This window comes from Talpa europaea (genome assembly GCF_964194135.1).
Source record: "Talpa europaea genome assembly, chromosome: 10".
NCBI lineage: Eukaryota > Metazoa > Chordata > Mammalia > Eulipotyphla > Talpidae > Talpa > Talpa europaea.
The window spans coordinates 515,238-537,767 of NC_140077.1; the positions used below are offsets into that span (position 1 = coordinate 515,238).

The following is a 22,530-nucleotide window of genomic DNA, read 5'->3' on the forward strand; positions in this document are numbered from 1 at the left end:
AGGCCATAAAATATGTTCTCGTATTTTTTCCTGATTTCCCATTAAAACCTTTGCCTAACTAAACTCCCATCCAGCCGGATTTATTTCGTCCCTGGGGAGATAAATCAGGGGGCGAATTTACAGCCCGGGAGCACCTGCCGCGCTAATGGGCCCTTCATGGAGTGCGCGGCCGGCGGGGCGCGCGGGCGGGCGGGGCGCGGGCCAATGGCCGGGCCGCGGGCGCCCGCGGCCAATCAGCGCGCGCGCCGCGCGGGGGCCCCGCGGTTATCTGCGCGCCCGGCCCGCGCCGCGCCGCTCCGACCGGCCCCGGAGCCGCCCGCGCCCGCCGCCCGCCGCCCGGACCGCCCGCGCCCGCCGAGCCGCCCGAGCCGCCCGCGCCCGCCGCGCCCCGGGCCGTCGGCGCCCGCGCCCCCTGCAGCCGGGCCGCCCGGCCGCGCCAAGGCCTCGGGCCGGCGGCGGGCGGCGCGGCGGGGCCCGGATGGGCGCCCGGGCCGGCGGCGGCGGCGCCCATGGACGCTAACCGCCCGGGCGCGTTCGTGCTGGGCAGCGCGCCGCTGGCCGCGCTGCACAACATGGCCGAGATGAAGACGTCGCTGTTCCCCTACGCGCTGCAGGGCCCCGCCGGCTTCAAGGCGCCCGCGCTGGGCGGCCTGGGCGCGCCGCTGCCGCTCGGGACCCCGCACGGCATCAGCGACATCCTGGGCCGGCCCGTGGGCGCGGCGGGCGGCGGCCTCCTGGGCGGGCTGCCCCGTCTCGGCGGGCTCGCCTCGTCGGCCGGCGTCTACTTCGGGCCCGCGGCCGCCGTGGCGCGCGGCTACCCCAAGCCGCTGGCCGAGCTGCCCGGGCGCGCGCCCATCTTCTGGCCCGGCGTGGTGCAGGGCTCGCCCTGGAGGGACCCGCGCCTGGCCGGCCCGGGTAGGTGGCCCGCGGGGGGCGGGCGGGGGGCGCGGGGCGGCGGGCGGGGGCGCGGGGCGGCAGGCGGGGGGCGGCCGGCCGCGCTCACCGGCCCCCTCTCAGCCCAGGCCGGCGCGGCGCTGGACAAGGACGGCAAGAAGAAGCACTCGCGGCCGACCTTCTCGGGCCAGCAGATCTTCGCGCTGGAGAAGACCTTCGAGCAGACCAAGTACCTGGCGGGGCCCGAGCGCGCGCGGCTCGCCTACTCGCTGGGCATGACGGAGAGCCAGGTCAAGGTGAGGGGCCGCGCCCGGGCAAGGTGAGCGGGCGCCGGGCGCGGCCGGGGCGGGGCGGGGCGGGGCGGCGCGCGCCTCACGGCCCCGCGCCCGCAGGTGTGGTTCCAGAACCGCCGCACCAAGTGGCGCAAGCGGCACGCCGCGGAGATGGCGTCGGCCAAGAGGCGGCAGGACTCGGACGCCGAGCGGCTGAAGGGCGGCGGCTCGGACGCCGAGGACGACGAGTACACGCGCCCGCTGGACCCCGACTCGGACGCCGAGAAGGTGGCGCGGCTGCTCCGGCGGCACAAGCCCGCGCGCCCCGCGCTCGCCAGCGCGGGCGGCCCCGGCGCGGGGGGCGCGTCGTGAGCGGGGGCGCGGGCCGCGCGTGTATATATTTTTACAGAGTAAGTTATAGCGCGGCCCGGCCCGCGCGCCCGGCCGCCCCTCCCTGGTCAATAAACACTGAGCCCGTCCGGCCGCCCCGGCGCCCGCGCTGCTCCGCGTGTCCTTTCCTCGCCCGGCCCGGCCCGCCCGGCCCCCCGCGCCGCCCGCCGCCCGCCCCCGCGCCGCCGGCGCCCCGGACCCCGCGAAGGCCGGGGAGGGCCCCGGGCCGGGCTCAGGCGCCGCCCGCGCTCAGCCTCCCGGCGCCGGCCGCGCCCCGACACCCTCTGGACTGCGGGCCCGCGGCGGGGTCGGGCAGACGGTGGGTTCGGGGCAGACTTCAGCGCCCGGAAGGGCCCCCCCCCCCCCCCCGCAACCGCCCTGCCGGGCCGGGCCTCCCCGTCCCGGAGGCGAGGGGCGCCCCGCCCTGCTCCCCGGCCGCCTCCCGGGCCTCCCTGTGAAAGCGCCGGCGCGCACCTGGGCCCCGCCGGGCCGCGCGGTCCCGAGAAGGGGGCTCGACGCGGGGCCCAGGGGCCAGGGCGGCTGCGCCCCGGCTCGGCCCGCCCCTCCCCGGGCCCCGCCCACGCCGGGCAGCCGGACAGCCGCGACAAAGGACGCCCCGCGCCCGCCGCTGGCTCGGGCACCCCGGCCTGGGCCGCCCTGACAAAGGAGCAGGCGCGTGTCCCGGCTGCTCTCGCCCCGCACGGCGCGAGGGGACCCCGTGGGGACCCCGTCAGCTCCCACCAGGGTGACCGGGCGCGCGGCGGGAGGGGCGGGCGGAGCGAAGGAACACCCCAGGCAGAGCTGTTTCTCCATGGTCAATTTTATTGCTTAGGAACCAAAACGGTCATTTCTAAAGGCCTCCGAAGTGACCACAGCTGAAACCCGTGACCAGGACGGCGGCGGGGCGGGGCAGGCGGGGCAGGCGGGGCTGGACGCCCACCGCTGCCCTCGCCGGCGGCCCTCGCGCCGGGTCTGTAGTGTCTGGGGCGGGCGGGGAGCGGGCGCGGGGCGGCGGTGACCAGCTGCAGGCCGCCCCGGGGTGGGCGACAGCCGCGGCCGCGCGGGCAGCAGGCGGCGTCTCTCTCCTCCCGGGGTATTATTGTCTTAATGTAGGACACTTGGCACCATAGAACATGACAAAGACAGACAGACGGCTCGCAAGTCCCGGGGGCACCGCTGGCCGCGCGCTCGCCGTCCGGCCGCCCGGGCTGGGCAGGGCGGGCGGGCTGGGGCGGACCGGACGGTATACTTAGCAGACGTTTTGGTAAGATTTATAAATTATCTTTAAAAAGTATATATCTCTATATATTTATATATAAAAATGGAAAGCGGCTGCAGTGTGATTCGGACGCAGGCCCTGGCAGTGGCGCCGCCGGCGCGCGGCGGGGCGAGGTATGTGCGGCGTCCGCGTCCAGTGGAAGCGCAGCGTGGCCGGCGCGAGCGGCTGGGGCTACGGGGGCGGCGGCGGCCGGGGTGTGCGCCGGGGGCTCGCGGGGGGCCGCTCGGGCCGCGGGCTCCGCCTCCCTGCGGGGAAGGGGCGGCTCGTCACGGGCCCACGCGCGCGGGGGGCTCGCGGGGGGCGGGGGGGGGCATATTTACCGCCGTCACTGCACCACACAGCACGTGTGCACGCGCGCGCGCGCTTTACCTGCCCCGGGCGCGAGTCGGAAGGCCAGGAACACGGGCTGCGGGGGACAGCGCGTCAGCTCCGGGCGGCGGCCGGGGTGCCCCGCCCCCCCAGCCCGCCCCGCGGCCGGCCCGGCCCGGCCCGGCCCGTGGGCTGCGGCCGCGGCTCTCCCCTCCGAGAGTCCAGTCGTGTGTTTCATTCCGCCCCCTTCCGCCCCGCCCGCCCCCGCGGGGTCCCGCTCGCCCGGCAGCGGGTGGACAGACCGGCCGCCGGCGGTGAGGCCACCTGGGCACGAGGGGCCGCCCGCGCGTCACCTTGTGGTCCCCCATGCAGACGTCCGGCCCGATGTGGTCGTAGGTGACGACCTTCTCCTCGCTCTCCGACTGGGAAAGCAAACAGAGGGGAGGCCGTGGGGAGCCTGCCGGTGCCTGTCCCGACAGCCCGCCCCTGGCCTGGCGAGGGGGCCATGCTCTCCGGCCCACCCCAGCGGACGCGCCCGCCCGCCAGGGCCCACTAGCCCGGACTAGCAGGGCCAGCTCAGCCTGCCCCAGGCCAGGCCTGGGCTCCCTGCAGCTGCCCTCGGCCGCGGCTCTGGGGGCAGGGAGCCCCGTGCAGACGTCCGGCCCGATGTGTCGCAGGTGACGACCTCCCTGCGCCGTCAGAGCCCCGGGGGCTCGGGGCGGATCTGCCTCCGCGCCAGGCATGGGGGGCTGCGGGGAGCAGGAGGCGAGCGTCAGCATCAGCGCGGTAATCGAGGCAGGCGGCGCGGAACGGGCTGGAGACAGGCGCAGACGGCAGGGCGGGCACACCTCAGCGAGCGCCCCGCCTTGGCTGAGGCGGGGGCGACCAGGCGTGGCTGATGGATGAGGCTGTGCGGGCGGGCGGGGCCGCAGCGCAGCCTTTACCTGCTCGCTGGCAGGGGCTGTGCCAGCCCTGGGCCGCGGCGGAAGCAGCTCGGGCTGGGCCCCAGAGGCTGCCCGGGGGCCCTGGGCAGGAGATGCTGGCTCCCACCTGCCGCCTCCATGCGGCGAGGCCCCGGGGACGGCCGTGGCCCCCAGCGGGGCGCAGGCTCCGGGCGGGGCAGGGCTCCGGGGGAAATCGGACCCCACACTCACCCGCAGAAGCAGCTCCTTGGCCGCGGGGGACATGAGCACGCGGTCGCACCAGGCAGGGCAGCGGGTGTTCATGTACTGCCGGCCCTGGCGGGCATCCTCGCTGTAGGGGTAGCTGTGGAGACACGGGAGGGTTACGGGACATTTCCGGGACCCCGGGCAAGCCCGCGGCGTCTGCGCTCACCGAATCCCGGCTGCAGCGTCTCCGGGGACGCTGCGCCTGTGTGGCCTTGGTGCCAGGCAGACCGCAGGGTCCAAGGTGATTCAGGAGGACAGAGAAGCCAGTCCTGAAGCCATGGTGGGGGCGCTGCCCTTGGCCCGTCGCCCAGGGCACCTGTGACCCCGACACCAGTATGGGGTGAGGAGTCCGTGGCCAGCCCAGCTGGACGGCTGGGGCCTTCCTCCGCAGGCAGGCGCGTGTCTAGGCCGCTCTGCCGAGGGGGCCAGAGTCAGGGTGCCTGACAACCACGGCTCTTGGGGGCCTGAGATCCCAGTGCCGAAGGTGACCGTCAGGCGCCTTCAGGTAGCCCAGCCGCCGCCATCACATCACCAACACGCTTGGGAAAGCCTGTCTGGGCCCCGTGCCCCTCCTCCCCAGGCTATGGCTGGGGCCCTGAGCTGGCTGGGGGACCCGGAGCCACTATGCACCCCACAGGGGCGGGTGGCGGCCGCCCCCCCACCCCCGGCCTGGCCAGGTGCCCACTGCTGGGGGCGACCCAGACCCCTGAGGGTCGGGGGGAAGGGCCATCCGGTCCCCAAGGAAAAGCCTGTGCCTGCGGCCCCACAGCAGCCTCCACATGCGTCTCAGGAACACACTATCCCTGACCTCCCGGGAAGGGGCAGGCCGGGGAGGAGGTGGTGACCGCCTGGCGAGGGGCGGGGGCGGAGTCAGGGCCCTGTCCCAGCCAGAGTCCAGTGGCATGCGAGGGGCAGCGGCCACTTGCTGGGCAGTCAGTGGCTGACGGCCACATGCCACCAGGGCCTCTGGGGATGTCCCTGGGCCCTGGAGACAGTGTGCCCTGGGCCTTGCTGGACCGTGAGGCCTCCGGCTGTGGGCACCCCTGGCGGTTGCCACATCCCTAGGACCAGGGGCCGGGGTGCTGCGGGCTCTGGGGGAGCCGGGTTCCCCGAACCCTGTTGACAACTGAGAGCGCCCACGTGGCCAACGACTGTCCCCCAGCCGCTCCCTGGAGAGGCCGCTCACTCCTCTGCCGGGGAAGGCCAGGGAGCTGCCAGGCCCCAGCCGCAGACCTTCCCGCGGGGCCGGAGCTCGGGGCGGCCACTCATGGCGGCCACTCATGGCCAGCGCGGAGCCTTCCCACAAGGACGGTCTTCAGAGAACAGTCGCTTTTCCTGAAAACGTCCGCACGCCCAGGAGCAGGTTTGCTGTTGTCACTTTAAGACGGACCATTTTCCTGACTTCACAGCGGCTCGACGCTGATGGCCACAAAGGGTGCTCGGGGCCGGGGGCCGGCACCCACCTGGTGCCCAAGTGGCCGGCTGACCCGACTCCCGACAGTGTGGCCCCGGGAGGCCGACAGGCTGGGCAGGTCAGCAGGGCCTCTGCCGGCCCCCACCCCTGCGTGGCCGGAACGTGGCCTCACTGGCCCTTGTCGGATCCAGGTGCTGGGGCGGCCTCTGGGCCATCTCCTGCCTAAGGCTGAGAGCCTCCCCCGAGAGGCTATTGGGGGCCTGCGGCTGCCCAGGGCGGAGCCCAACCGCGGGCCAGGAGAGCCGCCCTGGGGTCTGCGCAGGGGCCCAGCCAGGTGAGGGGCCCAGCCGGGGCTGGGGGCACGCTCAGGCACCAAGCAGGGAGTGGGGTCCCAATGCCCCTTCCTGTGAGGACGCACGGTGCCTCCCCCTGTGCAGGTCACCCCCTCACCCCCCGGGTCATCCCGAAGACGGGCGCCCAACCGCCACCTTCCGGAGGCCCCTGAGCCACGGCCCTGGCTGGGGCCAAGTCTCTGGCATGGGTGGGCACTGCCCCGAGTCCTGGACTCAAGACTGGCAGCTGTCAGGGGCCTCACAGCAAGTCCGTGTCGGCCCCAAGTGCGGTTTCCAAGTCGAAGGGAGCCCTGGTGCGGGGCCAAGTGGGGTGCGGGGGCCGGCTGAAAGGGGAGTCCCTCCCAGCATGGGGCGCTGGGGCTGGAGCTTGGCCCTGCCCGCCCACTGCGGTGCCAACGTGGCAGCCAGCAGGGACAGTGGGGGCCAGCCTGCTGGGGTGTGCCCACGGTCTGTGCCCACAGCGGCTCCGGGCCAGCTGCTCGACCCCGTGGCCACGGGAGCCTGCCTGTCCCTGCGCTGATGGGCCTGACCCTTACCCACCCCGATGCTGCCCACCAGGCCTGGGCGCTTGGCCCAGGTCTGTCCTGCTGGCTGCGTGGCTAGGGAGAAATGCGCAGCCACACGCTGCTGGGGCCAGGGGCCCACAGGGCGGCGTGGGCCTCCTGCACAGCCCAGCCTGGCCAGCACGGCGGGCGCGGACGCCCTGCCCGCTCAGAACCTGCTCCGGGCGAGCGAGAGCCCGAGGGAGCCAGACGGGAACCAAGCCCGGCCCCGTGCCCCGCCAGCGGCCCCCAGACCTCCCGGGGCACGTCCGCAGGGCGGGAGTCTCCACCTGGGGTCTGGAAAAGGAGCAAGTGGGGGGCCCGGGGGGCCTTTTCTTCCCTCCCCGGCCCCGGGTCACCGGTCAGGAGGGAAACGGGGGAGCAGCTCCCAGGCCTGGGGTGGGCGCGACGCGGCAGGCATGGGGCCACCTGCACCGGCGGTTTCCTTACCTGGGCGGGAAGCAGATGTCCAGTTCACACAGCCTGTCCTTGAAGACAGACAGCTCCTTGTCAAACTCCAGGAGCTGGAGAAACAGGAGACGGTCACTTCCGGGGACCCCAGTCCGGGGCGCGCCCGGGGGCCTGGCGTCTGCAGGTGTGCAGGCTGCCCGCGGGTGGCCGGGAAGAAGGGGCAGCCTCGGCTGGGCCAAGCTCACCCGGCCAGCACGCCCGCCCCGCCACCCACTGCCTCTGGGGTGCCGACCCACAGCTGCCGCGGCCCAGGACGCAGGACACGGTGGCCGGTCGCCCGCCCCGCTGGGCTGGCTTCCCTCCGCCCGGGGCCCGCTGGGGTCTGCTGGCGGCGACGTGCACACAGACCGGGGGCCCTGGCGCGGCGGCCCGGGCCGGCGCCCCAGCCAGGCAGCGCCGGATCCTGCTCAGGTAACCGTGAGACACGGCACGTGCGCGAGACCAAAGCCACACGGACCTCGGCGTCTCCCGGCACAGCGACGTGGCCCTGGGGACGGTGACAGGGCGGCCCGCCCCACACGGAGGCCGGGTCGATGGCCGCCGGGCACGCTGAGCAGACGGCCTCTACTGGCAGCCGCGCGGCAGCCGGCCTGGGACGGGCCGGGGAATTTAATCTCTCCAAATCCTCGCCAGAGCACTCCATCCTGAGCCCTGACAGCCGCACTTATAATTAATTATACAGCTTCGATGAGAATATCGACTCAACAACGCCATAAATCACGCGGCAGTCAATAGGCCCGGCGCACTCCATCACGCCCGGCCATCACCGCTCTTAAAACACAATGATTATTTCCAGGAGCCAGCTCGAATTAAATTTCTGTCAGGCGGGTACAAGACGGTGGGTGATGGAGGATGCCACGGGCCCGGCCGCCACATCCATCTGCGGGCGTCTCCGCGTGGTCCGAGCCGACCGTGGGGTGGCCGGCGAGGCCGGGGGGCGGGACGACGTTCCCCGGGCAGAGGTGGCCAGTGGGGGTGACCCGGAGCCCAGCCCGCAGGCTGCTCCTCCCCAGGGGACAGCGCAGTCCTCTCTGCAGGCCGCTGACCCGCTCGCGAGTCCTAACGTTCAGAGTGACGTTGCCCCCTTCAGGGGACCCGATTTCAGGGGTGAGCGAGCCCAGGGAGTGCGGGACGTTTCTCCACGGCAAGGCACCTGTGACTCCCCGTGCCCTCAGAGGGCGCCCCGAGGTCCTCGCCGAGCCCCTGGACACCTGGTGGCAGGGGCCAGGCTCTCCTTGAGCCTGTGGGCGCTGCCCTGGGGGCAGAAGGTGGCACCGTGCCCCTGAGGTGGCGCTGCCCCACCCCCATGCTCCTGGAGGGCAGGACCCCTGTGCTCCCCCAGGCCGAGGTGTGCGCCAGGAGCTGGGGTCACACAGGGAAGGCTGTGGGGTCCCCCGGCTGGGCACGCGATGCAGGCGTGACCCCGCTCGTTGGCCGCACTCGCTGACGCAAAGCCAGTCTGGTACCGGCGAGCGTGGCCAGTCAGCCCACCTGCCCCAGAGACCCCAAGGGCAAGGGAGCAGCTGGTAGGGGGCGCAGGCCGGCCTCTGGGTGCAGGGTGCTGACCAGAGGCCCGCCCTTCCCTGCCCTGTGGCCTCCGGCCCGGTGTCCCCTCCACCTGCCCCTCGGCCCTCCGGGGTCAGCCACACCCTGGCGCAGAGGCAGAGCCTACCTGGGCCCACCCCAGGCCCGCAGCTGAGCTCACCGCGGCGCCGTGGTCGTCCCGGAAGACGTCCTGGTCAAAGTAGTCGAAGAGCTTCTTCTCCAGCTGCAGCATCACCTGTGGGGCAGGGGGGTCAGCCGCGGGGGCGGGGGGGGTGCCCCCAGGCCAGGCTCAGCGCCCACTGCCGCCACACACCTTCCTGTCGTTGTCCGACTCCCGGAATATCAGCTTCACCACCTCGTTGGTGTCGGCGGCCCGGACGGTCTGCATGGTGGCCTTGGCGCACAGCGTCTGCGGACAGGGGTGCCTCAGCCGCGGCCCTCCACCGCACCCCTTTTCCCTGGGGGGGCGGGAGGGGCCAGCAGCCCTCCTGGCACTGGGCAGCGGGTCAGAAGGAGGGTTGGCAGAGCCGGCGCCCTCACCCCGGGGCCTGGGGGAGGCCATCTGAGGGCGTAAAAGCTAAACCACCCCCAGGCTCAGTCCCAAGGGCTGGGTCCTCAGGCTGAGGCAGGGGGTACCCGGGCAGGCAGGGGCGGCGGGAGACCCACCCTGGAGGCGGACCCCGGCCGCCAGCCCCCCCCCCCCCCCCCGCCCGCGGGCAGACCTCTCCCGGGGCAGCGGGGGCACAGCCTGGAGCGAACAAGTGCAGCGGCTTGTCTGGGAATCACCGCAACGACTCGCTCGCGTTTGTCGCGCAACCGAAAGAATCGGAGGGGCCAGCGCCCCGAAGGGCGGGACCGGCTGCGGGGGTGCCCGTGGGGCGGGCCACAGACCAGGGCGCAGAGACCAGGGCGCACAGCCGCGGTCAGGCCGGCCCGCGTGGCGCCGGCTCCGGTGTCGCAGGGGGCGGCCGGCGGCCCCAGCGGTGCTGATGCGCGAGGGGCTGGGGGCTGCCCGGGGGGGGGGGGGGGGCGCTGCCGCCTGTGTCGGGGCCGGGCACAGTCCAGAAGTTCCGGCCCCTCCCGAGGCTGGTAACTGGAGAAAAGGCTTTACCTCGGCGCTTGGGGGTGGCCCGGGGCTCCGCACCCCCGGGTGCAGCAAGCGCGAGCCCAGCCCGGCCTCCTGGCCTTGGCGCTTCTGGTTGGAAGGGAGGGAAGCGCCAGACGTGATGTTCGGAAGAGACCGAGGTTACCTCACCGCGCGGCCACGCCGGGGGCACTTTGTCCCATCGCCGCCCGGGAGCCTCAGGGGTCCCCACGCGCCTGCCCCGGCCTGGAAGCAGGTGCTGCTACCCCAGGAGCCAGGTCCCCGCCGCCGCCCCGTCTCAGGCCCACGCAAGGCAGGTCCCAGCCCGCAGAACAGCTCTGCCCGCAGCTGCAGGCGGGACTGCCGGGGGAGCCCAGGCTGAAACCCGCCCCGCACAGCCCCAGGCCCCGCCACCCCAGCCCAGCCCCCTCCGGCACAGCACCCCCAGAAGAGTGCTGCTTTGTAAGGGGAGTCTGTGGGTTCCATGCACCCAGTTCCAGTCTGCCACACTCAGGGGCAGGTTAAAGCAGAGAAGGGGGTCTAGACACTTCTGGGGAGCAGGGGCTGGGGAGCAGCTTCACCCTAATGCACCTCCTCCGCTACCTCCTCCACTACCCAGGCTCAGCCGGCCACAGCCGCGGCCAGGCCACCTGCGTGTCCAGGGCTCACAGGTGGTTTCAGGTGGTGCCCTCTCGGCCTGGCCAGGGCGCAGAGGAGGGGCCCCGGACAGGTCCTTTGGGGGGGTGTCGGGCCCCACCCAGCAGGGGCAGGCGCCACGGGCAGGGCCCAGAGGACGCCTTGCTAGGGGGGCACCGGCCGCGTCCTGGAGCTGAGGGGACACCGCGCGGCCCGGAGGAGGGCGGGGCTGGGCAGGCGCGGGGAGCAGCGTCCTGGCAGGGTGAGCGGGGTCCCCCTCTCGGGCCTCTGTCTCCATGGGGCAAGGGCAACCCTGACGTTCTGGGGGCACAGATGTCTGCAGACTGTCCAAGGCCGGGGAGCCCGACCCTGCCAGGGCCGAGCGGGTGGAGGCTCAGAGTGAATCTCAGGCCCGGCCCTGCACAGCCCCCCACGGTGTGAGGGAGGCCTGGGGCATTCTCAGGGCTGAGTCTTGTGTTCACACTTCTGCCTCCTGAAGACACCAGGCCTGGGCCTGAGAGGGGTCCCGCGGGGGGGGGGGGGGGGGGGGAGGGGCCCCAGAAAGCGCCTTTCCCCCCCGCCCCCCGGGCAGGCCCTGCATAGTGACACCCTCTGCTCCTGAGTGAGGCCTCAGGGCGGCAGCGGCACGAGCAAAGCAGCCTGAATGGACCGGGGCGGAAGGGCCTCTTGCGGCCACAAGCCGAGGGCCCTGCGAGGTGTAGGGTCCATCCCCAGGTGCCCATACGCCTCTGTCCTCACGGGAAGGGGGAGCAGGCCCCTCATGCGCTCCTGAGCGGCCAGACCCCAGCGGCTCCGTCCACCCGAACTGGCGGGTGCTGACTGGCCCCGGCTGGGTCCACAGGCCTGTCCTCGTCTCACCCGCCCTCGGCTCCGGGCAGCCGGGCAGTGGGAGGGTTCAGACACACTGGCCAGCCCTCTACTCTGAGCCTGCCTGGGTGTCAGCCCCGACCGTCTCACCAGGGAAGACGCGAACTCTGGAGCGCGTGGACAGGTGAGGACGCAGGCCCGTCCCCAGCCAGCCAGGGAAGGCCGTGGAGAAACGGCCTTCAGCACTGGGTCTGGCCCGCGGTCACCCAGCTCGAGCCGCAGAGGCCACGGTGAGTCCTGAGGCCGCCCGGGACCAGCAGCAGTGAGGCTGTGGGACCTGGCTGGGCGGCCGAGGGGGGCAGCTGCCCAGCCTTGCCCTGGGGATCCCGCTACCACCTGAATGCCGGGCAGCGGGCTCGGGGCCGCCCCTGCCCTGTGGAGTTGCTGTGGGTGGACACACGCTCCCCACGAGGCTGTGCCCATGACCCCACAGCCTGGCTGTGGCAGGTGGTGAGCACCAGGTGGAGGGGCCTGGTCACACCCAGCAATGACACAACAGTGACCCCTACATGGGACCTGAGTGACCCTGGCCAACCCCCTCATGAACCCGTACACACTGCCCCTTGTGGTGGGCAGCAGGGAGGCTGCCACGTCAGTGTCCAAGGTGGGCCCCGGGCCTCCGGCCTCCTCAAAGTGCCCACGGCAGGTCCAGGAGCTGCCTTCTGGCTCCTGAGCCCTGAACCCACGTGGTGGCCTGGCTGGGTGGCGGCAGCAGGGCGGGCAGGACCCGGGCGTCAGCCCTGTGGGGGAAGCCCGGCTTCATGGCCTGCCATCCTCTCGGGGAGCAGCGGCACACCCCATCCCTTTACGGCCCCAAAGAAGACTGCTCTTAACAGAGCTGCTTCGGGGCGCTCCGGCCACCCCGTGGGGTGGGGTGCTGATGCTAGTGGCGGGCACCACAGTCCATGAAAAGCCCGGTTATGGGCCCAGCCCTCCCCGCCGCCTTTGTCCGACACTGTCAGCTGCTTGCCCAGCACAACAACACGCCATAAAGACCCTTTCATCCCCTCAGGGCTGGCCCTGGAGCCCAGGGCGGCCAGAGCACTGGCACCAGGGGGGCGCTGGACACCAGCAGCCGGTCCAGGGACACTGCCCGGCTCGGTGCTGCCGGCGGAGGGGGCTGTGCACTGGGCGTGGCCTGGTCAGACCCCAGCACTGCCCAGCGGGGTCAGCCCTGCAGCCAGGGGCTGGGGCTTCCCCTCCTTCCTGCGCTGGCCAGGCTGTCCGGATGGCGCCTGGGCCAAGCTCTGGAGGCTGGGCAGCTGAGGGCAGAAGCCGGGGAGAACTGCCAGGCGAGGCGGGGAAGGTGCCGAGGGCGGGGCCGGCTTCTGCCCTCTTTCTGCGGTTATGGGGACAGTTAATTTCACATCAACTCCCAACTGGAAACGCCTGCTGACGTTTGTCAACTTTCCTTTTCCGGGAGGGAGAATTCCCCAAACACAAGCCCCAAGCCGCGCCGCGCCGCGGACGAGCTACTCGCAGCCCGCAGGCCCTCGGCCAGCAGGCCAGCACGAGCTGCTCGCTGAAGACCTGCACGTTTAACAATCTGAATTTAAAACTCTGTTGTTTCAAATAAGGGTCTTTCAAACCACACAAACGAGCCCAGCCGTGCGCTGGCTCGGCCCGCACAGTCCCGTAGCCCCGAGCCTGCCAGCACCGCCAGCCACACAGACTTGGCACCACGGCCAGCAGGAAGAGGCTGCTAGGCCCGGGCGCCCGCGCAAGGAGAGGCTGTGCGGGCAGGGTGAGGCCGTGTGTGCAGGCCGTGTGCTCAGAAGGAGACCCGCCCCTGCCTGTGGCGGTGAAGAGCGGCCGATGCCCACAACACAGCCTTTAGCGGCCCCACAAAGCCCCAGCCCTGTGCTCCCGGGCAGTGGGGCAGCTCCCCGGCCTGGCTCGTGGTGTCCTGCCCCCACAGTCCCCGGCTTCTGACCCTGCAGACTTGCCTGAGGCTTCTGGAGGGTAAGGGAGACCGGGCAGGGGCACCTGAGTGGATGGCGTGGTGCCCGCCCAGGCCCGCACGCCCCGCTAGAGGTGACGACACCCAGCCTGGACTGGCCTGCAGGCGTGGCGCCCACCTGGGGTCCTGGGCCTGGAGGCTGGCGGGGAACAGAGACTGGACAAGCCCTGTCACCTGGCTGCCCGGCGGGTGGCCTTCCCGGAGGGCCTGCGAGGCTGTGCCTGCTGGGCTGCGACCACCAGGGCAGCCTGGGCACCGGCTCCTCAGGGCAGCCTGGCCACGCTGACTGACAGCCTCTGTGCCGACAGGGGCGGCTCCAGACCGCGTCCCTGGGGAGCCCTGTGGACCCAGCCCTGCGCCCCTGTGGCTGCGTCCATTCCTCCGGGGAAGGCTCCCAGCTGGCCTTCGAGACCGGCCGCCAGCCCCTACTGGCCCCCGGGACGTGTCCGTCACCGGCTGTCAGTGGGGAGGGTGGCAGGTGGGCGGGCGCCGGGCCGCATGGAGACGGGAGCGCCTGGCACTACTGTCACCGCTGTCACCGCGCCAGCTGAGCGCCCAGCTGCCAGTTCCACGCGCAGGCAGAAAGCACGCCCGCACCCCCGCACCCCCGCACCCCCGCAGCAGGCCCCGCAGGGGGCACTTTATGAGCGCAATGCGGCCTGGACGGTGCCTGACGTGAGCCTCAATCACCACTCGGGGGGCTGAGCGCCCGCAGGAAGAGCCTGCAACCCTGGCGGTCAATGGAGAAGCCGGCTCAGCCTCTGCGCAGACGTTCACCCCTCTCCGGCGCAGGCCCCCCGGAGGATGGACACCCAGGGTGGACAGGGGCAGGGGGAGAGCCGCTAGTGGGAGTCGGGTGGGGCCCATGGCAGCCCCTGCCCCCCCTCACTGGCCTCCCAGGGAGGCCCAGCCAAGGCTGCCCCGCGGGTCTCAGCAGCATGGTTGCACAGGCGCCCGGGAGGCTGGGCACCCCAGGGGGGCGCTCACCGGCAGCGTGAGGTGGCCAGGGGCGTGGGCACGGGCCGCCCTGGACAGGACGTCTGGGACTCACACACCCCAGCTCCAGCAATGCCCCCTCTGGTAAAACCTCCCTGGTTGCTGCAGTGGCGCCTGCAGTGAGTGCCGCTCTCCTCTGCGGCCGGCAGACCTACCTCCACCACCGACCTGGAGTCCAGCCGGAAGTTGAAGTCGCCGAAGACAAAGTAGGAGACGTTCTCAGATCGCTGGTCGATGATTCTGGGGCAGAGAAGAAGCTGGTCACCGGGGGCTGGGAGGCAGCCGGGCCTCAGCCTTGGCTGGCAGCTGCTGGGCGGCTCGGCCCTGTGCTGGCGAGTGGCCGCTTTTGGGGTGGACGTAGCCACTGGCCTGGGCCACACATGTCGCTGCCTCCCCAGCGCGTCCTCCATCCCCAGCACGCAGGGGACACGTCGGTGCACACACAGACACACGCCCCGTGATTCCTATTTCTTGAGCCAAACACGCTGACGCTCACCCCAGGTGTAGGAAGGAGCTCTCCAGGCAGGACCTCTGGGCCCGTTCTCCAGCGCCCAGCCCTCATTTCTGGAGGGTCAGTGAACGCTACCTGGCCAGGGAGCTCGTGGCCAGTTGGTGCCCGGGAGGCCAGGTCCCTGGCCACTCACCCAGCCAGGGCCCATTCCCAGTGGGCAGGAAGTGGAGACCAGAGAGGAGAGTGGACAGAGGCCACCCAGAGGGCCAGGAGGCAAACAGCTGTCAGCCCTGCCAGGCAGCAAACCAAGGGGACGCCTGAGAACGTCAGATTGAGCTGAGCATTCGGGGGAGCGCAGCTGTCCAGCCTGACCCCGCATGGACTTGCCCCGGCAGGGCCTGCTGACCAGCGGCGGCTCCATCCCATGCAGTCATGTAACACGGTCATCAGAGACACAGGCCCGCCCCCTGTCCTGCCCTGCCCTGGCCGAGCGGGCGGGGCCATTAATAAGGCTGGTGGAGGGAGGGCGGCCGTGGGGAGGGGGAGCGTCCCCGCACGCTCACTTTTAATTTCAATATAGCGCCGTTTGGACCAGGAGGAAAAAGCCGTTCTGAAATTAACGGCCTTGTCAGCAGGGATTATGATGGACGAGCAGGACGTCAATACCCGCTCCGACTCGGGAGAGCCACGGGAAGAGCCGTGAAGATCGATGTTCCAGGCCTTGCAAACAGCCTGTTGTGTCGGGTGACGGGCACTGACCGTGCCCTGGAGCCTGGCCACGGAGGTGGAGAGCAAGGGCTGGACCTTGGAGGCAGAGCTGGTGCCCCGGGCCGGTGCCCCGCTGGAGGCCACGCTCCTGGGGAGCACGGCCACGCCCCACAGAGACGCAGCCTGCGCCCTCCGCCTGGGCCAGCGCGCACAGAGGGCCCCGCGGCCAAGCCCCACAGGCCGGGAGCGGGCGGGCAGCAGGGCCTGCGGGGTTGGGCAGGCAGCGCTGAGAGGCCCCGCGGGCGGCAGGCGGGGGTGGGGGCCGGGGAGGGGGCAGGCACCACGGCAGGTGGGGGTCCTGGTTTCATTCCTCAACAAAGGCACCGACAGCAGACGCCGCGGCGGCCAGTGGGGTGGCTGGTCTCACAGCCGCCAGGTCTTCAGGACAGTTGAGCGAAAGGGGCCCAGGGCCCCCCGCGAGCAGACGTGGCCCCACACATCGTGCGGGGACGCCGGCGGACGTCACGCGTCCTCAGGCTCCAGGAGCCCCCGGCCGAGAAGCATGGACACCGGGTGGCCCATCCGGCTCGGGTCCCGGGTCTGGCTGCCAGGGCCATGCAGCACCCGGGGCCCCGAGGCGTCCATGCTCAGTGCGGATGTGGGGCGCCATGGGGGGCGGGCCGGGCCTGGCCTAGGGCCTCAGCGCCTGGGAGGGCCGCGGGGAAAGGGGCCGAGAGGAGGGGGGCCGCCTCTGCTGGGGACCCTGAGCTTTCCCGAGCTTCAGGGGCCGCCCAGCAAGTTCTGGGAACGGGCGGAGAGCGGCGTTCAGGGCGCGGGGCTTTGAGGGCTGACAGCTGACGGATGGCCGCCCGGCGACAAAGGCCCGCGGCTCCTCGCAGCGCCGCTCCCTGGGAAACTAATTGCTCCCGATTGTCCCCAGCAACATTATTTTTCTGGCAATCATTTCCTTTGAATGCCCAAAATGAGCATGAAACAACTCTTTTGACCGGACATAAAAGTTAAATGTCCCAATGTTGATCAAATTAACTTCAGCGTGGTGACAATGGACTGTATTTGTGAGAAAAGAAAGGGGGGGACAAAGGGGCGCTTTATGTCCAGATTTCACAGTTCTGATGTAAAAATGTTCCTGCTGAACTCGACCAGGACGCGCTGGGCGGGACGGAGGACACGGTCGGCCGTGGGAGGAAGTGCCCTGCAGGGCGGGACGGCCGCCCGGCTCGCCATAGTGGCGCAGGCGGGGCAGGGCCGGGGCTGTGCCCACGAGCTGCATCTCTTTTGAGTTGTTTGTGACAGGACGAGAGGTTGAAATGACCAGCAAACGGCACAAGAGAGCGCGCGGGCTGCCCCGGCGGCAGGAAGCGGGGACCACGCTCCCGCGGAGGCGCAGGGGTCGGCACTGGGAGGCGGGCGCCCACCGCTGTCCCTCCCGGGGCCACGCAGGTGCATCCACGCGCGTTCCTGCCCGTGGGCCCACGTGGCTCTGGCTGGGGGCGGACGCCACGCGCTGGCCCCGCAGGAATTGGGCGGGAAGCCGCCCCCTCCCCGAGCAGCGCACAAAGCCCCAGAGGTTCCCAACGCGGTGAATGGCGCTGTTGGTGGCAGTGTCCATTCAAGGGCCAGCGGGCATTGTCCCCGGCCGGCAGAGCAGAATGCGGCCTGCTGGTGGCTGCCAAAAGGTTAGCAGCCCCCGTGAAGGGGCGCCCGTCACTCACAGCTGGACAGAGCCGCCTTTGTGCCCAGCCGGCCGCCCCGGAGGTCCGGATCTGCGGCTGGCTGAGCGCGCCACAAGGCGGTCCTGGGAAAGCCCGGCCCAGCCCAGCCCAGCCCAGCCCAGCCCAGCCCAGCCCAGCCCAGGCGGAGGCCAGGAGGCGGCCATGTGGGGCCAGGACACGTTCTGCCGCCACACGGCAGGGCCACCACGACGCTGTCCCCAGGGGCTGGCCTCGGCCGGCTGGGAGGGAGGTCCCGGGAGAGGCCCCGGCTCCCACCTCCCCTGGACCCCACCTTCTGCCCAAGGAGTTGTCCCTTCAGCGCCGCCCAGGGTTTGGAGGCCCCTGGGGGGGGCATGCAAGTGGGCGGGTGTGTGCGGGGTGGGCGGGGCGTGCGGGGGCGTAGGCGGGGCGTGCGGGGCGGGTGCAGGGGCGGGGCGGCAGGGTGGGCGGGGCCGGCGCGGGGGCGGGGCGTGTGCAGAAAGGGGGGGCGCACAGCGCGGGCGGGGGGCGCAGAGCCGGCTCATGGGCGCGCCCAGGGCTGGCCGGAGGACCCGCTGCCCAGGGCCCCGCAGTGGCCGTCGCCGCGGCAGCGGCTGGGGCGCGGGCGGGGTCGCGGGGTCCCCGACCGAGCGGCTCCGCCTCCCACCCGCTGCCCCCTCCGTGGCCCGGCGGGGGCAGAGCCCGCCCCCCCCCGCCCCCGCGAGCGGCCGCAGAGGGGCGCGGGGCCGGGGGGGGGGCCGGGGGGCCCGGGGGGGGGTCCAGCCCGCGCACCTGTCGAGCACGTAGCGCAGCGCCTTGCGCCGCACGCCCGAGTACACCGAGGGGCTCGTCTCCCAGGCCACCAGGTTGGACGCGTCGTGGAACAGGTGGATGTTCACCAGGTCGAAGGCGCTGCGGGGGGACGGGCCGGCGTCACCCGCGGCCGCTGCCCGCCGGCCGGGCCAGACGCGGCCACCGGGGCCACCGGGGCGCCGTCCTCGCTGGGAGGGCGGAGGCCCCGGGGCCGCCCCGCCCCAGGGAGCCGCCCCGCCGGCCCTCCCGCGCCTGGACGCCCACGTCCACCCGGCCGGCCCCCCCCGCCGCCGCCGCCTGGAGCCCGGGCTCCCGGGCTCCAACCCCCTCCGGGCCGCGGGGCTGGGCGGGCTGGGGGCCGGCGTGGGCGTCCGGGATGGCGCCTCGGGGCGCCGCCCCCTCGGACAGAGGCCCAGGAGGGCACGTGGGTGGCCAGGGCCGGGCGGCGGGGGCACCTACCAGTCGGCGAGGCACCAGCGCGTCCGCAGGAAGCCCTTCCGCGACCATTTGCACTGAAAGAGGAAAGTGGCCGTGAGCGGCAAGCGGGCACCGCGCCAGGCCCGGCGGGGCTTCTCGGCTGCACCTGCGGGGGAAGGGGGCACAGGCGCCGGGGCCTGCCCGCCGCAGGGAGAAGGCTGCCCCGGGGTCACCTTGCTGGAGAAGCCGAGGGGCTGCGGCCTGGGGGCGCGATGGGGTCAGGAGTCTCCCTCTGCGTAGCTGCTGACCAGGGCAACAGACGGCCTGGCTGCCTCCCGGCACGGGCTCCTGCTGGCCACCTCGCCACAGGCGTGTGCCAGCCAGGGGAGGCTGGCGCCAAAGCCCTCTGCGTAGCTGTCCAGCCCTCCTTGCAGTCCAGGCACACACTGTCCCCCAGACACTCTCACTTGCCCCATGAGCCCAGGCTTCTCTGGAGCTTTCTCATCACCAGGCGCCCCCACTGCGCCCCGCTTCCTCACGACTGAGCTGCAAGCCGGCTTCCAGGTCCCAGGGTCCCTAGCCAGGCGGGGTGGACAGGGCTAGGGGGGCACACAGGACAGCAGACCCGGCCCCGTGTCTCCCAGTGGCAGCCCAGCCGGAGGCCGTGGCTCTCCGCTGGAGTTTATCAGCCTCCATTGTGTGTTTCTGCACCAAAAGCTAATCACGATTCTCCTCAGTCGGCTGCCGGGCTAGGACGCGTCCACATGTCTGTCCTGCGTGTAGCGCATGCGTCTGTCTCGTTACTTGGGCCTGAAGACTTCGTGTGACACAGAGCGCTGCCGAGACGCCCGCAGCTGAGCATAGGCCCTGTCGCCTCCGACCGGGGCCCAGAGGAGGCCGTGGTACTGTCGGGTGCCCAGGAGCCAGACATGTCCCCACGCGTGCCCCACTGGCCCGAAGCCGCAGGGATGGAGCTGCCCGGGGCCTCCAGGCCAGGGGCCTCCCTCAGTGCAGGGGCTGCCGAGAAGGGGGGCGGGGTTTGCCTGGTCGGCGCCACCTGTCCACGTGCCGAGACCTGCCTCTGGCAGGCAGGGCCTCTGCCAGGGCTCCGGGTGGCCAGGAGGGACGCAGGGTGCACCCCTGGGCGCCCATCGTCTCCGAGGCTGTCCAGGTCACGCCGGAAGGAGCCGCCTCACTCCGCGCACGCACGAGGCGCTGCGCAGACACCCGCAACAGGACCCCAAGCCGCAGACGGATGGGCGCGCGGCTCATCTGCTAAGAGGCGGCATCCATCACCCGCGAGGGCGGCCGCGCGAAGGTTACCCGCACAGCCCGGGGAGGCCGGCCGCACGCATTAGCGGGATTAATCCATCTTTCATAACAGCCGGCGGCCCGGTGATCTATGGTAACAACCAATTTCTCACTACGGCCGAGAGGAAGAAAATGCCTCAGTCCTGATCGACTACACACACCTGCTTTTTAAAAATAGTCTCGCATCATCCAGAGGCCGCCCCAGCGGCCGGCAAGGCGCGCGCCCGCGGATCAGCAGGGAAGGCTGTCCGTTCTCCCTGTGCCAGGGCGGCCCCGGGCTCCGGGTGATGGCACTCAATGGGCCCTTACGGGGCAAGCGTGCCCAGATTAGGCGCCCACTGCCCCCCAAGTGAGTGCCGCCCTGCCCCCAGGCCCCGGGGGCCTCAGCCTCCGCCTGACGGGGCTGGGGGCGTCCTCCCCCATGGCTGCACTTGGGGGCCACATGGTGCCCCCCATCCCAGGCACACAGCTCGGCCTGCCCCTGTGGCTGGGGGCTGAGGGAGGGGGCAGTGGCAAGGGGCAGGGAGCAACAGGGCCAGCGGCCGTCCTTGGCTCTGGGACAACGGAGGAGGCGTGACAGCCATCCCTTGGGACAGGGCTTTCCTCCGGGCCTGGGTCACAAAGTGAGTTAATAAAGTGGTGGACAGGCGGCTCCGGACAGCAGCGGCCTCGGGAAGGGCCTCTGGAGCCTCCTTGGTTCTGGCGCTGGCCGGCGGCAGCGGCGAACAAGCACACTGCTTCCGGGCCAGGCTCCTTTCAGCAGCCAGCGCCTGCCCCCCCGCCCGCCCTGAGAAACAGGCCACGTGTGGGTCAGGCCAGCAGCTCTGGGTCAGCACGTGGGTCACAAAGAATCATCAGACTCCACGTCGGCTGTAACGTCCGCCAGGAAAAACCAGAGCCTGAAACTATGCACAGGACACAGGCTGCATGAAACCACCACCCTGAACAGAGGCACACCGACCTGCAGGCGGGCCCCAGCCCAGGGGAGCCCCCGCGTGCAGGCCCCCAGCCCAGGGGAGCCAAATGCTTCTCTGCAGGAGAATGTTTTTCGTGGAAGTGGTGATGATAAGGTTCACCCACTACCGTAACGGTAACTAGCCGTGACAAGGGCCCATGCAGCTTTCAGAACCTTCCAGAAAGAAGCTGGCTATAGACAGTAGCCAGTGTGGTCACCTATGTGAAAGACGAGCTCCTATGTCCTCAGCTGCACTCTGTGCCTGCTCTGGTCGGTGGGCAAGCGGCAGAGGCGTGCTCCCACCTCGGGGAGGTGCTCCCGCCTGAGGACGTGCGGGGGAAGTGCTCCTGTCTGGGGAAGATGGTCCCTGAGGGGTGCTCCCACCTGGGGGGTGCTCCCACCTCGGGGAAGTAGTCCTGCGGGAACTTCTCCTTTTCAAGCATGGGCGTGCTCTCCAGCGTGTCTGAGTAGATCTCTTTGCCGGTGACTTTTTTATACTTTTTAGCTGGAAAAGACCAGAAAGAGAACGTGAACAGCTTTATCCGACACCCCACACACAAGCCCAGTGCCCTGCAGGGCCCCATAGGCATCAAGGGGCCCCAGGAGGAAGCCCGTGACAGGGGGTGCTGACCCTGGGGCACCTGCGGCTCGTAAATCCTGGGGTGCACTGGGATCTGGCTCCCTGCATCAGGCCCTGACTCCCAGGGCCACTGGCAGGTGTGGAAGCCGGGACAGCACTGACCGCTGCAGGCCACGCTTAGTCCCTTGACGTGGACGCATCAGTAACTTCAACTGCTTCCTGGCATCCAGGACACCTCCCAGTCCCGCTGCCTGCCGGTCCCCAAAGGGCTCCTCGGAGCCAGTCCCCGAGCTGGGCCCCCCAGGGCAGACACCCCACACACGGGGTCGACTTGGGTCCCTCTCACTCCAGGCCTGGGTGCCCCCCACATGGGCTGCTGGTCTCCAGCCCGAGGGCCTCCGGTCCAGCCGCGCGGCGGTAGGTGGCATCCCTGGTGTTCAGGCAGCCCGGCCCACGCCCAGCCCCCGGCCCACGAGGACAGGGCAGGGCACAGGGTGCCAGAAGGACCCCAGCTGCACAGACGACTCGTGGAGGTGACCTAGGGCCCCTGGTCCCGAGGCCTCGCCAATCAGGGCATCCCCCAGGCCCATCAGAGAGATGAGGAACCCAGCTGACCAGTGGGGAGGCCAGGCCGGGCACAGGCTGGCGTGAACCATGCCGTCCCCTCCACACAAGCCCAGCCCCACCGTCTGCTCGGGAACTGGCATGGAAGTACTCCAGGCCCACCCTCCTTCATCAAACACCAGCCCTTGGGACCCACGGAGGGCTGGAGGCCACCCCAGAGCAGGCACTGTTGGCTGGCCTTGCCCCAGCGTCCCCGGCCTGGCCCATCTGCCTGGGCGCTGACACAAACGTGGGGCTGACAAGAGCCCCATGGCCGCAGGGCCTCTGCCTGTCACAGCGGGCGGAGGGACGCAGCCTCGCTGGTCACTGCGCTTGTTTGTCCCCCTCTGTGCCGGACACAGGACTCAGATGTCGATGCCCATAACCTCCTGGGAAGTGCGGCCTCGGCCCGGCTGCCCAGGCCCTGGCTGTGCCCGCAGGGTCCAGGGGCAACGCCCGACGCTGGTGTCTGGAGAGGTGAGGGCCCCAGCGAGGTGTCACCTGAGGGCTGGGCTCAAATCGGGGCGGCCGCTCAGCTTCTGCAAGACCGTCTGCCTCCTGAGCGCGCAGACAGTGACTCTGAACCAATAGCTCGTGGCTCCCCACGGTCGTTACAGCTTCGATAACATTTCAGGTGGACGCGGTCTGCTCAGCCACGCGGCCGGAGGAGCCGGAGACCGTCCTCACCGAGGGCCTGCACCGCCCTAGCCCCGAGACAAGGCGCAGGGCAGACCCTGCTGGGTCAGAGGTGCCCCCTCTGCCCCCGTACCCCCCCAAG

At 71.3% G+C, this 22,530-nt stretch overlaps 2 protein-coding genes across 3 annotated transcripts in view; one reads left to right on the plus strand and one right to left on the minus strand.

Annotated features, from left to right (window-relative positions):
* Positions 1-509: 509 nt before the first annotated feature.
* Positions 510-1,652, plus strand: NKX6-2 (NK6 homeobox 2; the record flags this gene model as incomplete). 2 transcript variants are annotated; one of them, XM_084244800.1, is made up of 3 exons in its annotated part: positions 510-915; positions 1,018-1,190; positions 1,287-1,652. In XM_084244800.1, the coding sequence occupies 3 exons, from the start codon at positions 510-512 to the stop codon at positions 1,536-1,538; spliced, it is 831 nt and encodes a 276-aa protein (XP_084100926.1). In that variant the 3' UTR covers positions 1,539-1,652. The 2 variants fall into 2 exon arrangements, with proteins under 2 accessions (XP_084100926.1, XP_084100925.1); XM_084244799.1 differs by having other exon boundaries at positions 510-1,190.
* Positions 1,653-3,160: 1,508 nt separating this feature from the next.
* INPP5A (inositol polyphosphate-5-phosphatase A) overlaps positions 3,161-22,530 on the minus strand; it is a gene marked incomplete at both ends in the record, with an annotated part of 47,419 nt that continues 28,049 nt past the window's right edge. The window contains 10 exons of the mRNA XM_084245896.1: positions 3,161-3,241; positions 3,498-3,566; positions 4,299-4,410; positions 7,073-7,146; positions 8,799-8,873; positions 8,952-9,047; positions 14,358-14,442; positions 17,866-17,985; positions 18,346-18,398; positions 20,971-21,074. Coding sequence (XP_084102022.1) covers positions 3,161-3,241; positions 3,498-3,566; positions 4,299-4,410; positions 7,073-7,146; positions 8,799-8,873; positions 8,952-9,047; positions 14,358-14,442; positions 17,866-17,985; positions 18,346-18,398; positions 20,971-21,074 — 869 coding nt within the window. The remainder of the gene's footprint in view (positions 3,242-3,497; positions 3,567-4,298; positions 4,411-7,072; positions 7,147-8,798; positions 8,874-8,951; positions 9,048-14,357; positions 14,443-17,865; positions 17,986-18,345; positions 18,399-20,970; positions 21,075-22,530) is intronic.